The sequence below is a fragment of the Argentina silus genome (assembly GCF_951799395.1).
Source record: "Argentina silus genome assembly, chromosome: 9".
Classification (NCBI taxonomy): Eukaryota; Metazoa; Chordata; class Actinopteri; order Argentiniformes; family Argentinidae; genus Argentina; species Argentina silus.
The window spans coordinates 18,886,700-18,903,358 of record NC_139663.1 but is presented as its reverse complement, the minus strand read 5'-3'; the positions used below and the strand labels follow the sequence as shown (position 1 = coordinate 18,903,358).

Here is a 16,659-nt window from a genome sequence, read left to right as displayed (position 1 = left end):
CGACGTCGAAATATTTGCTGGGAATGGTCAAAGAAACTACGTTTATGTTGTCAAAAGGCAACAGGACATCTTTTGACTAGGAAACAACGCTATACCGTTGCACTATTATCCTTTTACTAAGCGAAAATGCTATCGCGTTGTGGGAGAGACAATACATTTTAGCAACGATTAAACAAATAATAACATTTGTTGACAAGCTATTTCATGTGCATGATGTTTACGAGTCCCCAGTCCAGTAGGTGGCGGTAATGCACCATTGTGTGGTTGCCAAACGCCATTAAAACCCTACTGAAGAAGAAAAAGAATGGCGGCGATGGATGGGATGGGCCTTTTATTGTGCTCCTGAAAGAAAAATGTAGCTATCATTCTTTATACTATATTTTAACCTTCACAATCACGTTTTAAGAAATCAAGAAGGCAATAGAAAGAGTGTGTTTTTTAGCGGACAAGATATACTCGATCGAAGGTAAATAGCATGCATTGGTTTACCAAGGGGAAATAGCTAACGTTTACAGGTTAGCTCGTCAGCTACTGATGTTTTTAAGCTGCTTTCACATTACACGATATTCACCAAGAATTCCTTGTTCGTCTGGCGTCCCGAAATTTGAGGCACATCAGGGACTAAAACTGGCCAATCTGAAAAGTTCTTCCAACGTTTTCGAAAAGACTACGATGATCGGGGCCCAATGCGCATTCCAATTCCATTCCTGACCAACGATCCACACTGATGCTGAGTATCGTCTTGCAGTGTAAAAGATGATCGTATTGTAAGATATTTCTTAAATCATGTCGTGTGTATGCAGCTTAGTTAGCTTTCTTGATGCAAATTGTAATGCCACCACGGACTTGCAGGGTTGAGAAGTGAGCGTTCAATTCTATAGCATAGTAGCTATATTCTGCAGAATCAATAGTACTTTTTACTTTGTTTAGTAGCTAGCTATCAAACAAGCTAACTGGTCAACCGCTGCATCTGGCTCCGCGGGGAGTCGTTTCCACTCCACCAGCATATACCGCCTAGCTAACTTTGCAGCCTTTTTTGGTTCGCTTTAGTCTTGCAGCTGCCTGCAGCAAGTGCTGTAGCAGCAAGCCTCCCGCGTCGAGGCAATCAGTACAGTGTTTCACACTCTGGCAATTTTGTTGACTGTGACTGTCTAGTGATAGAACAGTGTTTCTGCTTCGAATAAAGATCTCAGCCACAGGATCTAGCCGACGCTTTTTGTTGTACAACATCTGTCAAGTTGGTAGACATAAGAACTTCAGAATAAAAGCGCTCCCCCTAAAACAGATATATTGGACAGGGTTGTTGGCTGCTATCGCCAGGGCTGGCAGTGATGAATGACCTTTGCTCTCGTTTAGATGGGCATAGAGGAAGAAACTGATGAAGACGAAACCTGCGTCCCAGAAACCAAGGTATTATGTCCACTGCGCTTCCTCAAAGGAATGCCTATATTCATTGCTATATTCATTCCATTCGTCTTCCTTTGATTGATAACTTGCAGAAAAATGAGTTTTATAATATATCTGACAGCTGTTTTGTGTTTCTGTAGACAGAAAAAAATCCAAACGAAGAGGAGGTAGAGAAAGATGAAGAAAGGAGTCGGACGAGATTGAGGTGTTGCCAAGGCGACAGCGAGACCCCAGATGACAAGCCTAGTGACCTGGTGAGTAAATAAGACTAGGAAAGTCATCAGAAGACATGTTACAAATGTATTTGCAAACAAAGGCTTTCGTTGGTTAGGTCGGCTTCCACCACTCAGAAATGCTTGCAGCTTCCAGGCGGTAGGTAGCCAGTGAGCCACACGCAAGTAAGGGGACTATGTTTATAAAGTGTTTGAATTTCTGAATGGTGAAACCAATATGTACACAAATAACAAAAAATAAAAGATGATAATCTATACTTGAACCTCATAGTAAAAAAGGTGTAGCTAGCTAACTCTCCTTATTGTAGCTGCTCAACCCTGTTCTTGACCCGCTGTCACTCAACTGTCTGTCCCGCTCTTGCATCTCCACTCCACGGTGACTGCGCACTCGGGTTGACGCCCCGTCGCCAGCTTCAGTTGCTCAAAGTGGAGGGAGCACAGAGAGCCTGTGTGGCTCATATTTCATGTTGCTGTAAAGATCTTGCAGTGGCGGGTCGCTGCTGAATGCATACAGTGGAAACACTGATTGGTCTTTGTGATGGGTGTGTGTTCACTGTTTCTCTCCCCTTGACACAGGGAGCTGCTACCTCTGCAACCTCAGAGCCACTCCCCCGTCTAGTCTCTCTTCACTGCTCTCCACACCAGCTCCTCACCAGGTAAGAGAGTCAATGTGCGTCATGATGAAGTTGAGATGTGTGCGTGAGACATTATGTGTGTCTCAGTGTATCAGACATATACAGAGGCGAGGTTTATGGACGCACTGTGTTATAACATGTGTTATAACATGTGAGGTGAGATGGATACGGGTGAGGGGTTTTACACACCTGTAATATTGGGTGTCTGAACCTTTTTATGGATTAAATTCCTTGACACACAGATGGACACTTTGACCAGGCCAGCAACACCGTAGACTGACAAGTGAGGTGATATCCCTGAACTGCCAATGCCTGTGCTATAAGGAATCTCAATTTGCAGTGTACAGATAGTTGGAGAACATGCGTTGAAAAATGCATTTATTTTGAATGTGCTAAGCTGTTGTTGTGTTACTTGAGACCACATTGCAGGGAATCTCAGTAACCCAGTGTAGTAAGTGGTTTATTTGTGTTTCAGTTCTGACTTTGAGGTGGAGCTCACAGCTGAGGTGAGAGTCGAGGGCTCTCCACTCAGTATATTTTCCTCAGTTGTTCCTCGTATTGGTAGCAGGAAGACAGGTAATGCCCTGGGCCAACACCTCTCCACACACACAAATGACAGGGATTGATCCTTATGTTGTTGATAAAGTTATACTGTTTGTCATTTCTTCTTTCAGGGTTCTTTCCTGATCACCTGCCCTCAGCATTGAAACAGCCCCCCTCCACAGACAACTCTGTACAGCAGGGAGCACTGGACCACAGCTGGCGCCTAGCTTCCCCCCCTTCCTGGGCCATGGACTTAACTCAAACCCCAGGTCTTGAAGAGAGGCCCTCTGTCCCTGCTCCGCACGGAATCACAGAGATTACCAAGAGACCCTTGCCGCCCTCCCCTTCAACCTCTCCCTATTCCCCATCCTCTCCGCCCTCGTCCCCCTCTTCCTCACCCTCCTCCTCCTCCTCTCCCAGTGCCACAGCGAACAGTTGCCACAACGGTGTCCAGGGCCGTGCTGAAGGGCGAGGGGTTAACAATACGACAGGCGATGTGGTGTCATCAACCTCCGCCTCCTTAGCCTCTCCCTCTGTCTCGGCTACTCCTTCCGCCTCCTCAAATCCCTCCTTCCGTCTGCCATCCCCCTGTCCGGGCACAGATGGACAGAGAGAGGGTGGAGAGACTGAGATCTACGACCCGTTCCACCCCACTGAGGGTGAGAGAGAGGGGGCTGCGTCTGTCGAAGAGGAGGAGGAGGAGGAGGAAGAAGGGGAGAAGTACGATCCTTTCGACCCCACCGGCTCCCCGGCTTCGGAAAGAGAGGACGCGCAAGAGATGGAGGGAGGGAGGGAGAGGAGAAGCAGTGTGAGCAGCAAGGGGAGCGAGGCAAGAGGAGCGAGGAGGAAAGCGGCAGAGAGAACTGGGGAGAGGACAGGAGATGAAGAAGACGAGGAGAAAGAAGAGGCTCCTCCAGACTCCACAGAGACTTTTGTCGCTCCCCCAACCTCCCCTCGTGCCCTCCCTCTCCCCCTCAGGAAGAGGCTGGACCGTCAGCCCAATAGAACAAGAGGGCGTGGAAAAGGCCGGCAGAGAAGGGAGAAGGCTGGCTCTGACCACTCGGAAATCGAAGAGGGCGAGATCGTGGGGGCCACTGAGAGAGCTGGAGCAAAGAGGGAGAGAGCCGTGGAAGGAGCAGTACTCCCCATCTCTATCCCATCTGGCAGTCCCTTTCTCGGGGGAGCCAAGCCGGAGCGGATCCTAAGGGTACTAGATGGGGATGGGTTTGTGTCTGTGCGGGCCGAGGCGGACTGGGCAGGGGACGCTGAGCCAGAGTCTGTGGTGGTTGGGGTGGGGGATCTAAGGAGGAAGCTGGTCAGCCGGCGGAAGGAGAGATACCGCTCCTGCCCCTCCTCTGCCTCCCTCTCACCTCAGCCCCTGCCATTGCCTCTTACCCCCCCTCCCTTGCCTCCCTCCTCTCTCCCCCTCCCAGTGGAGAAGGATGGCAAGAGCCACAAGTCGTCCAAGGGCTCCAAAGAGAGGGACCGGCGAAAGCGTAAGGATGGGAAAGCCGGGGAGAGGGAGGAGAGGAGGAGGCGCAAGAGGAAAGAGAAGGATAGCAGAGGGGAGAGCGAGGATAGGAAGGAGAGGGACAGGGAGAGGGGGCGAAGGAGCGAGAAAGAGGAGAAAGGGAAGAGGGAGGAGAGGGAGAGGAGCAGCAGAAGCGACAGTCGGAAGAGGAAGAAGAGACGGCAGTACAGCCCGGAGCCTTCCAACTCCCAGAATTCCTCAGGGCGGCAGGCACATGGGGGTCGTTCCTGGTCAAGCCCCTGCGAGGAACGCCACAGAGAAAGAGACAGAGGGGGGGATAGAGAAAGGGACAGAGACAGAGGGGGGGATAGAGAAAGAGACGGAGACAGAGGGGGGGATAGAGAAAGAGACGGAGATAGAGCGGGGGACAGAGAAAGAGACAGGGACCGAGAACGAGAGAAGGACCGAGAAAGAGAGAGGGACAGAGATCGAGACCGGGACAGAAGGAGAGATGACAGGGAGAGGGACAGAGACTCTAGCCTGAGAAAGAGGGAAAGAGAGAGAGATGGCGGCCGCGACTCGAGCAGCAGAGAAAGAGGAAGCTCTAAGAGGTCTAAAGGAAGCAGAGAAAGAAGGGACCAGGAAACTGAGAGAGAGAGGGACCGGGACAGGGAGAGGCGGCGAGACGGTCGACCCGTGGTGCCACCATCCATCCAGGACCTTAATGGCTCTGACCTTTTCGCCATCAAGCGAACTATCACCGTCACCACAACAACCACAACAACCACACTTCCAGGCTCGCCTCCGCTGGCCCTGCCTCCTCCCCGCAGTCCAGCACAGGGCTCCGAAAAGCCTCACAAGAGGAAGAAAAAGAGAAGGCGGCGCTCCGAAGAGGAGGCGGCAGACGGTGGGAGCCGCCAGAGCCGATCCCTCTCGCCACCCCAGTACCACGGCTACGACTCAGACTGCTTCTCCGATAAACTCGAGATAGACATGTTGTCCCTTGATGGTGAGGCTTTGGACTCGGACTACCCTTCCCTTGCAGACTCTCCACCCCCTCCCCTACCTCTGGAGCCCCCTGCCCCCAGCCCCAAACCTAAAGCGGCACCCAAACCTGGGCGCCACCATCTCAAGAAAAAATCCCGAACGGGAAAGAAAGCCGGACAGTCTGAATCGTCATCCTCTTCCGCCATTCGACCCAAAGCCAAGAGGCTCTCCTCGCTCTCTCCCAACCAGGCTACTTCAGGCTCTGCCTCCATCCCGCCTGCCCTCCCTGTGGTCAAACGGGGGCGGAAGTTGGGGAAGGATAAGGAACGAGTGGAGAAAGGGGGGAAGAAGGAGTCTGGTCGTTCGGGTCGTTCCAAGAAGCTGAGTGGCGGCAGGAAAGCCAAGCTGCAGTCCAAAGTGTCTGTGCTAGTGCGTGAGGGCGTGAGTAGCACCACGGGGAGTTCGGTGGGTTCGGGGAAGCTGGGGATGGAGCTCCTCGGTGCGGGCGGGCCAGGAGGAGGCTCTGGCGGGGCTGTGGTTGGAGGATCCATCGCGGTGGTCTTCCGGAGGGACAACGAAAGCAGGTCTCCGTTCCTCAAGCCTTGTGCTGAGCCCCTGTCTTTGACCGTCCGCAACAAGGACATGGGCAAGGTGGATAAGCGCAGCTCCCTGGCGGCGCCCCCTTCGTCTTTATCCAATCCCACGGCACTGAAATCCAAGAAGGCCAAGCCAAGCTCAACCACATCCACCTCTTCCTCTGCGTCATCTCCCTCGTCGTCCCTGGCGACCAAGCGCAGGCGCCGGCTGGGGAAGAAGACACGGGAAAAGGACAAAGCCGGGGGTTTGGCAGACTCTGATGGCACCAAAGCCAACTGCAGCTCAGAGGGCATAGGCTGGGATGGGGCGTCTGCTGAGATCCAATCAGGGATCGGAGGCGTGGCAAAACCCTCAAGTCCTCACGCTGGTCCAGCCGGCCCAACCCCTTCCTCGTCGTCCTCCTCTTCCTCATCCTCTTCCTCCACGAGCATCCTCCCCCCGTCTTCCTCGCCACCTCACACCCCCCCGCCCTCCTTGCCCCCCTCGCGAGAGACCAGGGAGTCCTCGCCGGATTCCCAGACGGTCGACAGCAGCTGCAAGACCCCTGAGCCCTCTTTCCTCCCCGAGGACGGCCCATCCCCGACCACCCCCAAGCTAGTCCCTTCTAGCCCCCCTGCGCTCTCCACCTCCCAAGGGGCGGGGACCGGCATCTCGCATTCTGCCCCCAACATGAAACCCCTCCCCCTGGACGATGGCCCCAAATCCTTGGTGTCCCCTCCTTGCTCCACCTCTTCCTCCAGCTCCGCCCCCGCCTCTCTTTCCTTGCCTCCCTCCTCCAATGACCCCTCCTCCTCTTCCTCCTCGTCAGTCTCCTCTTCATCAGCCAACAAACCGCCGCCGCCACCGCCTCCTACTGTTACACCCCTCCCTTGGAGTCTGCAGACAGGAGTGGACTGCACCGCTGGAGGAGTTCTGGCATGTGAGTCTCTTCTGCTTGCATGGGTTAGCCAAGGCTAGCATGAACATTGGTAATGTGAGGGTAGCCAGATGTTTCTAAGTTAGCTTACTAATTTATTAGAAAACGTTATGTTGCCATAGTTATGATGTAGGAGTGTATTGCTCTTATGACACTACTCCTTGCTTCAGTGACTGCACTACTGTTCAAGATGGAGGAGGCCAATATCGCCAGCAGAGCCAAAGCGCAAGAGTTCATCCAGGCTACAAGCCAGGTGAGAGAGAGAGAGAGAGAGAGAGAGAGTGAGTGAGGTGAGTTTATGTGTGTACAAGTAATTGATCTCACCAAGTACTTCTCATCTTCCATCCATGTCTGCTGCAGGTCTTCTCGCAAGCCAATCAGAACCAATCACAGCAGCATGCTCCTACTTCCTCGTCCTCTTCCTCCTCACAGGTCCCTCCCCCTCCGTCTCTCCCACCGCCTTCTGGTCCTAGTTCTGCCCAGTTCATTCTCCATGGTTCCCTCCCATTGGTTGGCTGCACAAAAACTCCGCCCTCTCACTTGCAGCCCGGCCTATCCATGGGTGGCGGCTGTGCTCAGACCCCACCTCCACCCATGCCTGCCGGGTTTTCAGGAACAACTGGGAGCTCGGGCGACATGGGCTGGGACAGCGAGAGCAAAGACCCCGATAAGGTAAGACCATTGGTAATACTAAACAAAAGTCTTGAGGAAAGCACAACCTAACTATGGTAGCATTGGTTGCATTGCATGCCTATGTGAATGCAGTATAACATGAAAGTGAAATATGTCTGTCTGTCAAGCCACTGTGCTCTGAGTACTGTGCTCAACTTCAGTACTGTGGTGTTGACACCTACGGTTGTCCAGTGCGTTCCCTTGTTGAGTTGCATGTCAGTTTGTTGGTAAAAGTTGAGGTGACATAAACTATACAGAAATAATCCTTGAGGGGAACCATAATTAGTCCATAATAGGTCCATGAGGTCCACACACATCAATGGTGAACAAGTTTATCCACATTGCATCTCCTGCCTTGAGTCATCAATTCAGCCACAGCGTCCAGAGGCACCTTCTGTCCTCGATTCCTTCTCAAGATGCATCAGAGGAGAAGGTTGGAATGTAGTGACCCTCAGACCTTCTTTTCCAATGACTTTTGAGAAGGAGGCAAGGATACAGGACGCAAGGAAGGAAGGAAAGACTTTTAAGATTTGGCCTGAGAGATGGCGAGGGCCACACACCCTTACACTTTACAATGTTGAGGTCGGAAATTCCTCAAACAGGATGGCACTTCTAAGGAACACTGCCCTCTGGGGCTATGGCTTAGGGTTAGGGTCTAAATGCACTAACCCTAACCTGCCTAAATCCTAACAATTAATTAACTATTTTTGAGTCGCATATGAAATGGATAAGTATTTAACATGTTACAAGCATCATTTAGCATTACAAATCAAAAGCGTTACAAATGATTGATAAGCACTTAGTTATGCCTTTATGTCTTATGACAGTTACTGAACTCTTACTTGGTCAAAATACCTATTTGTAAAGGTACGTGGTTCTTTAACTGCACCACTTTTTATTTTTATGATTTTTCTCTCCCAGTACCTGAAGAAGCTGCACACTCAGGAGCGGGCTGTGGAGGAGGTGAAGCTAGCCATTAAGCCCTACTACCAGCGCAAGGACATCAACAAAGACGAGTACAAAGACATCCTGAGGAAGGCTGTACACAAGGTAGCCCATCTGCAGTGGCCTTCTGTTAGGTTTATGAAAGTTTAAAGTGCATTTCACAAACTTCACAACACACTTTACGTCAGATAAAAAAACCGCATACGTGAGATAAAAGCATGCACATATGATGAGGGTAAGTAAGGGAAAATAGTAGTAAGAAAAAAAAAAAATTAAAGTTAGGAATAGGACATGTTTTCAATCGTGATTTAAACCTTAGTCCTTAACATGGGTTAACATTGCACCATTGATGGTGCTCTGTAAGAAAAAGACCTGCCCCTTGCTCTCTGGGGATGACTAAATCAGTATGATGATATAATACAACAGGATTATTATGGTTTTGTTTTATAATGTGCTTTTCCATCAGATGTTGGAAGTGCTTAACATTTTAGGCGCTTCAGCTCACCTCATCCCCTAGCAATGTCATGATGCCATGGCAGCCATTTTGCACCTGAAAGCCCTTGTTAACATCCATATTCGCATTACAAAAAGTTGTCCCCTCCTGTCTGAGGTAATTTATTCCCATAGCTGTGACAACTACGCAGGTGTAAGCAATTGGTTTCTGTTATTTAGGCAGACCTGACAACCTTCCTGCATTTTGGGGGTCAAAGTACGCAGGTACGATATCTCTAGTAGAAACTACACAAATAAGCAGCAAATCTAAATATTTTTAGGGAATCATTCACTCATCCACCATGGATCCATAGAGCACAAATCTGCCATTCTTCAGTTGCTTTCTCGAATCTGCCATTCTTCAGTTGCTTTCTCCAAGATCATCAGTCTGTGCAACGTGCGCGTGGGTCTAAAGGGAGAAGGGAGCCATGTTTTGCTGCACACAGACAGTTATGTTAATAAGATAACAAACAGTTAATGGATTGATCCCTTCCCTCATGTTGCTAACACACTATCGACATCTAATTATCATTACAAACCAGTCAAAGACTGAGTGAGTTTTTGGGTCCTGCGATAGAGAAGGAAGTGATGGTAAAGTGTAGCTCCTTTTTATGATTATGAGGCAAATCCTAACTCGAGAACGTACGCTGACATTTGTGTAAATATTGCATTACATTACATTTAAGTCTTTTAGCAGACTCTTTCATCCAAAGCGATTCACAATAAGTACATTTGTCTAAGTAAGTGAATCAACTATACATCAGTCATCGTAAGTAAACCTTTGATAAGAACAAGTGCCATTGGTAGTCGCAGCGCTAGAGAAAGTTCAGGTAATGTAGGGGTGGAGAGGTCTGATTAGGAGGAGTCCAGGTGTAGAAGTTTTAGGACATCATCAGGCGAGAGAGGGGAAAGGGATGATAAATTGCAGCCTAATCTAGTAGTAGTGTTGGGGTCCAGTTTTTTTTAATTTATTTTTTAAACCAAATCGATTCCAAAGTCAAACCTTTCTCAGATGCAGTTGGAAGGCACAACTAACTTAAGAGCAGAACACACAGTTTTATCGACTTTGTCCTTGGTGCAAACCATTTGTTGTTTTGGGTGACCAGACAATGAATTTTCCACAGGGTAGGGGTATGTTTAGACGAAACAAGACCGATGTTTGGAGGCCATTTGGGCAATGACTCGTGACCCAGAGAAATGTTTATAGCAGACCCACGGCACAGACGGGTTAAAATGAATTCTTAACAGTGGTAATGGCAAGAGGTTGAGTGAAAGAGCTGCTAATGTCATCAACATTCTTTACAAAGTCGGTGACAAAAGTAATCTGCAGAGAGGGAGGGGAAGGTGGGTTGAGGAGGGAGGAAAATGCGGCAGTTTCCTTGGGTCAGAGGCAGACAGTTGAATTTTAAATCTTGAGCTAGGATTCCAACCAGATCTCGAGATAGGATTCCACCCTAATTGGCCTATTCAAAACATAGCTTCTATAAACCAAACTCTTTCACAATAGCAACATAGCACATGTATTGTCTTGCATAACAATTATATTGGGGATTATAGAAAAAGATTTACTTGTTTACGTTCCTACAATGTGATTGTTGTAATTACTGCGTTGTTTACTTGACATAGCATGTTGATGATGCCTACCTGTCTGGGTGTGGTCTTTTGTTTCTCAGATTTGCCACAGCAGAACAGGAGAGATCAACCCGGTCAAAGTGAGCAACCTGGTCAAGCTTTACGTTCAAAGATACAAGTACTTCAGGAAGCACGGTCGCAAGATGGATGATGAAGAGCAGGGTGGACTGCATTACTGATTAGATAATGGAGTGGATTAGACCAGGAGTTGCTCTCCCCCGACTCCTATTGGTCCTGCCGCCCAAGGATCCTACCACCCACACCCACTCCTGCACGTGGTTGGGCCTACTGAGGCCATTGAGTGACACTTGTTTTTTTCCCTTTTTTCTTCGTCGTCCCCATGTAAACGTATGTACCCCCTCTCTACCTCCCTCCTTGTCTCCTACCTGTCTTGCTGTACAGACGTATTGAGTAGAAAACGCGGAATGTACACGCGGTATATGAAACAAAAAAACTCTTGCAATTTAGAGGGAGAGATGCAGAATACACATGCGCGCACACACACACACACACTGTATATACTGTAAGTACACTACACAGACTCCCCTCTCGTTTGCTATTTGAGTGGTATCCAAGCTGATCCTGTATCAGTCTGATTGGATGTTGATTGGTTGAATGAATGGATGGTTTAAATATAGAGATTTAACACTCAACCCTCTGTGTCTTTTTCTGTGTGTGTGTTTGGGGTGTGTGTGTGTGTGTGTGTTTCGTCCCAGTGCTCAGGGTCTTCCCCCTTTTCCCATTGGGAAAACTTACTCTGATAAGTTCCATCTACTCTTCAGTTCCACCACACAACTAATCACTCAACAAATACAGTGATACGGCATCACATCTTTCACCAAATTCAGCTTAAATATGTCCTGTTTCTTTAAAAGTAGACCTAATGCCACATGATGTTACCACGGTAAGTGGAATGACAGATGTTTCACATTTACCCAAGCAAGACGTTTTATTCATTCAAGTTTCATTGCCTAGTGGTTCTGTTAGGCACACGAGCACAGCAATGCAAGATGACAGGCTCATAACAAAAAGGCTGCCAAGTGAATTGTCTTCAATTCGGCTAATTATCCCTGCTGGTAGTCACACTGCTGTTTCGTGACTGTCACAATACGCAGTATACCTTTAGAGACGTGTCACGCAGCTCCAAAAATGCATATCAGGGGTTAACTGGAACATACTTCCTTTGAAAAGAATGGTCTGTGTATTCGTTGGGGTGGGTTGCATATCAAAGAGGAAAGAAAAAGCCATGGATGAACACTAGGTGGCGCTGTCCGACAAGCTGTTCTCATTATCTTATCTTAATCCAAAATATGTCCATAACAGGGAGGTGAAGTCATTGCAGCAGTGTTGAGTGCATTGAACACTCGCACAAAGAAGCAATTGTTGGAAAATGAAATCATAGGAATGGATTCCTTTGCCACTGCAAATATATAATTGTCATTTAGGGTTCTGTCCAGTGACCATGAAAGTTCTGAATCCTGCGAGTAGTATGCGAATGCCTCATTTCGCCATTCTAGAGTTTTCACTCGTGATTTGACTGAATTGGTTGAATTTGTGTCATGGGACCCTTGATTTCACATCCAATCACCCTATGGTTGCGTTTTCAAAAATAATGGAATAGGGCCTTGGATAAGTGAAACCCATCAATGATCATTGAGGGAAGTTCAGGAATTATTTTCTGGGACTCTTTGGGCCATTATATGGACCCAGTGTGACGGGTCCAAGAGAAAGGTAGTGGGTCAGAAACAAGCGAGAGATTGTGGCCGTCTGATGTTGTCACAACTGTGCATCTCTACCTCTGTTACCAAAACAGTGGCTCCTAGTTTGCGTTCATCCTGGCCTTTAGGCCTTTCTGAACACAATCTGGCTCTGTTCAAGTTTGCTGGTGTGTGACACATCCAGGCCAATGCAAAGCACATGTGATATCAGTGTTAAAGGAATGCTGTCTCCCAATGTTAGTCATTGTTCTGTATCTCTCATGGACATTCGACTTTTGGACCAAACGATTTCATATTTGAAAGAAATTAACGTAAGTATTTCACTCCACAGGAACTAAAGGAGTCCTATTATTATTATTATTATTATTATTATTATCTTTCATGTCAACGCCAAAATAATGGAAGTTGAAGATGGGTGTTGAATGAATGCTTTCTTTGTAAGTATTGAGTAGCTCCTGTAAGTACCTCACTCGGTTTCTCCTGTTTGTGACTGACTCCTCATGTTCGTCAGTCTCTCTCTAGTGTGAAAACCCCAACCAATGTCAACTGTCTCGATATTCCGATACATAGAGACACCATCAAATAAACGCTGAGAATCTCTACTTTAACCTCATAGTAATGAAAAGCAGAAAGAATGCTTCACTGTCCCGTTACTTATGCAGGGCACTGTATATTGTAGCCTCAAAGATTAGCATATGCCCTTAGTCATGGCTAGCAGGAAGTGGGTTTCCTGAGTTGTCCGAATACAGGGCTACGGTTTCCTGTACTGTCTCTCTACGTCCCCTCCCTGGCCCTGAGGGAGCCCCCCCCCCACACTCTTCACACACACACACACACCTACCTTTTGTGTATGCTAGTTAAAATGACAGGATGTTTGTGTGCATGATGTTTCCTCAATACACACACACACAAAACACACACACACACACAAAACACACGCACACACACACACACACACAGTGCTGAGATACAGTGCTCTGCGTAAGTAATGGGACAGTGAAGCATTTTTTCTTCTTTTGGCTCTATACTCGAAGGTTGTTTTTTTTAAAATATGTTTTTAGGGCATTTCTGCTTTATTGGGATAGAGGCAGTAGGAGGGATGACATGCAAGATAGGTCGAGGGTCGGAATCGAACCAGGAACCTTGCGATTACATGGCAAGCACATTAGTGTGCTACGCCACTAAGTGCCCCCCATACTCGAAGGTTTGGATTTGAAATCAAACAATTACTATGTGGTTAAAGTAGAGATTCTCAACTGAAAACACTTTTTAGCCCTAGTCCCCCTATTTCAGAGAACCAAAAGTAATGGATTATTGAATCTGTCCCATTACTTTTGGTGCCTTGAAATAGGGGGACTATGTAAAAAAAGTTGTCATTTCTGTATGTACACAAATACCATAGAATAAAAGCAGAAAATCTATTATTCAACCTCATAGTAATTGTTTGAATTGCTTCACTGTCCAGTTACTGATGCAGGGCAATGTATTTGACTGAATTGTTTCATGCAGGGAGTAAACCTAACAGCATGTACTGAGTGAGTTTCATCTCTCTAACTTGTTTCTGATTGGAGAAAAGCAGTTAACCCCTGTTACATTTGTCCCAGTTCTGCCTACAAAAAAAGAACATGTTCTGAGAAGTCTCACACCCAAAGTGCTTGATCACAGGGAAGAGGGATGTTGTACAGTTATCATCATGGGAAACTATGGACGTAATAACTTCCCGAGTTTGGGAGAGGGGTGTTTATATTTGTATGGTGACTTCCTCTAGTTCCGGAAATGGCATAGTTCCCCAAGGAGTAACTGAGACCTACTGTATGGGCAAAACCTTGCCCCTACTCCCTAGATACGTGTAGATCTGAATGGATTGAATGGGTATAAACAAGATGGCAGTAGCTCCGCCTCTTGCCTTCTGATAGATTTGGTTGGTTGTTTCCACACAGGGCCCCCTAGTTACATTTGGGCCTTTAGCCCATTCCTCCATAGTGCTTAGCTTTTATATATCGATTGAAGAGGGCTGGATGAGTCTAAGCATTGAGGCGGTAACTCCTTAGCTCTCCAGTAGGCTAAGTGGAGTCTCCAGTGCATTGCTTTCACCTATCCAGTCCTTTCTCTGATCTGTGAGCAATGAAGGGTAGGGGTTATGGGAGGTTAAAAGGAAGGGGTGAGGCACCACAATGGAACTAGGGTGGAGATGCAAGGGGTCTATACAAGTCTGGAATTAACAATAGAGGATGCCTGCAGGTACCGCCCAGCATTGACCTTGTTTGAAAAACAAAAGGCCACAAAGAGAGAGAGCCCAGCACAGGAGAACTATTGTATCTATCGTCTCTCTCTACGAATCCTTCTGCCTTGTCCCACACCAAGCTTACCACTCTGCCAAGACAAAACAGTATAAAATACTGTAAAACCATGGTCAAACTATTGCAACTAATCATATATGGGTGAATTATACGAAACAGCAGATCCCATTGCCGTTGCTCACCTCCCCTCAACCTTTAGAATAAGGACAAGGACAAGTGGAGTCACTCATTTCCCATTAAAAGCACCGCTGTAACGGCAATAAACCTCATTTCAAGTTGGTCAAAGCATGCTGGTGTACTTTGTGCCCTATATCCAACCTAGCAGCCATAAACAGGTCAACAGGACATGTACTGTAGGTGGACATGCCTGAGACAACAATGGAAATAAACAAATCATGGTTGGCAAACGACGTGGCAACTGACAGCTGTTCAATCCCGCATCTTGCATAGCTTTTGCTAGTTTTAGACCACATGTCTCGGGCCAATTTGTTTGTGGGGTATCATTTTAAAACAGTTTAATCACCAACTGTTGTTCACTGCTTGCAATGCAACATACTTCCTGACAGCTACCATAGGAATTTCAATCTCCCTGGTGATTCAATCCAGCTAGCCGAATGCCTTCTAAAATCAGAGTCTGCAACCATTACACCAGTTTGCATGTCCGTCTTCTGGACAGAAGAACCAAACGTCAGCACTGTATTCTTGTTTAGAAATGTTAGTTTTTCTAGGCTATAATAATATTTTTTGTCATCTAAATTCGCTAAACTTAAGGCGAGAGAAGATTAGACTTCAACTCAAATTTAAAAATGATACCATGCGTACCATGCAATTATACCGTGCATGGTATGCATTGTATATACATATACAATATATACCATGCATTCGGAAAGTATTCAGACCCCTTAACTTTTTCTTGTTACAGCCATGTTCTAAAATGGATTCAATTATTTTTTTCCGTCATTAATCTACACACAATACCCAATAATGACAAAGCGAAAACAGATTTTTAGAAATGTTTGCTAATTTATTAAAAATAAAAAACTGATATCACATTTACACAAGTATTCAGACCCTTTGCTATGACACTTTAAATTGAGCTCAGGTGCATCCTGTTTCCATTGAGACATCCATCTCAACATCCTTGAGATGTTTCTACGACTTGATTGGAGTCCACCTGTGGTAAATTCAATTGATTGGACATGATTTGGAGATCCTTGATGAAAACCTGCTCCAGAGCAGGACCTCAGACTGGGGCGAAGGTTCACCTTCCACCAGGACAATGACCCTAAGCACACAGCCAAGACAATGCAGGAGTGGAATGTCCTTGAGTGGCCCAGCCAGAGCCCGGACATGAACCCGATTGAACATCTCTGGAGAGACCTGAAAATAGCTGTGCACTGACGCTCCCTATCCAACCTGACAGAGCTTGAGAGGATCTGCAGAGAAGAATGGGAGAAACTCCCCAAATACAGTTGTGCCAATCTTGTAGTGTCATACCCAAGAGGCTGTAATCGCTGCCAAAGGTGCTTCAACAAAGTACTGAGTAAAGGGTCTGAATACTTATGTAAATGTGATATCAGTTTTTTATTTTTAATAAATTAGCAAACATTTCTAAAAACATGTTTTGGCTTTGTCATTATGGGATATTGTGTGTATATAGATGAGGGGAAGCATTTATTGAATCCATTTCAGAATAAGGCTGTAACATAACAAAATGTGGAAAAAATTAAGGGGTCTGAATACTTTCCGAATGCACTGTAACATTATACGCTTTGAAGTGCATTATTATCTTTGAAGTGCATTTTTGTTACATAATGATACATTAGCTTTCCTGATGTTCCCAAAACCGTTGTAACACTGAAAGATTTTATTTGTCCAAGTTTTATGTTTAATTTATATCTTTTATTGACATGACAAAATGACATTATTTTCAAAACTTTATCATAAAACTATTTTGGTTATTTTTCTGTCATGGCACTTAGTCACATGGTTCATAAATGTTATAAAGAATGCTTTAGGATAGTGATAGGTTAGATTTTCTAAGGTAAATAATCGAAAGTAAATACAAATATTGCATGCTTGGTGACAAAATATAGCCTAGTTAAAGTTTG

At 46.6% G+C, this 16,659-nt stretch overlaps 1 protein-coding gene across 6 annotated transcripts; it reads left to right on the top strand.

Moving 5' to 3' along the window:
- The first annotated feature begins 313 nt into the window (after window positions 1-313).
- On the top strand, window positions 314-11,183 carry scaf1 (SR-related CTD-associated factor 1). Of its 6 annotated transcripts, XM_083677113.1 has the most exons (11): window positions 314-466; window positions 610-767; window positions 1,357-1,410; window positions 1,548-1,661; window positions 2,217-2,296; window positions 2,751-2,851; window positions 2,950-6,792; window positions 6,960-7,042; window positions 7,150-7,461; window positions 8,383-8,511; window positions 10,572-11,183. In XM_083677113.1, exons 3-11 carry the CDS (start codon window positions 1,357-1,359, stop codon window positions 10,707-10,709), a joined length of 4,854 nt encoding a protein of 1,617 aa, XP_083533239.1. In that variant the 5' UTR covers window positions 314-466; window positions 610-767; the 3' UTR covers window positions 10,710-11,183. The 6 variants fall into 6 exon arrangements, with proteins under 6 accessions (XP_083533239.1, XP_083533240.1, XP_083533242.1 ...); XM_083677114.1 differs by lacking the exon at window positions 610-767; XM_083677116.1 differs by having other exon boundaries at window positions 314-767; window positions 7,222-7,461.
- The last annotated feature ends 5,476 nt before the right edge of the window (window positions 11,184-16,659 follow it).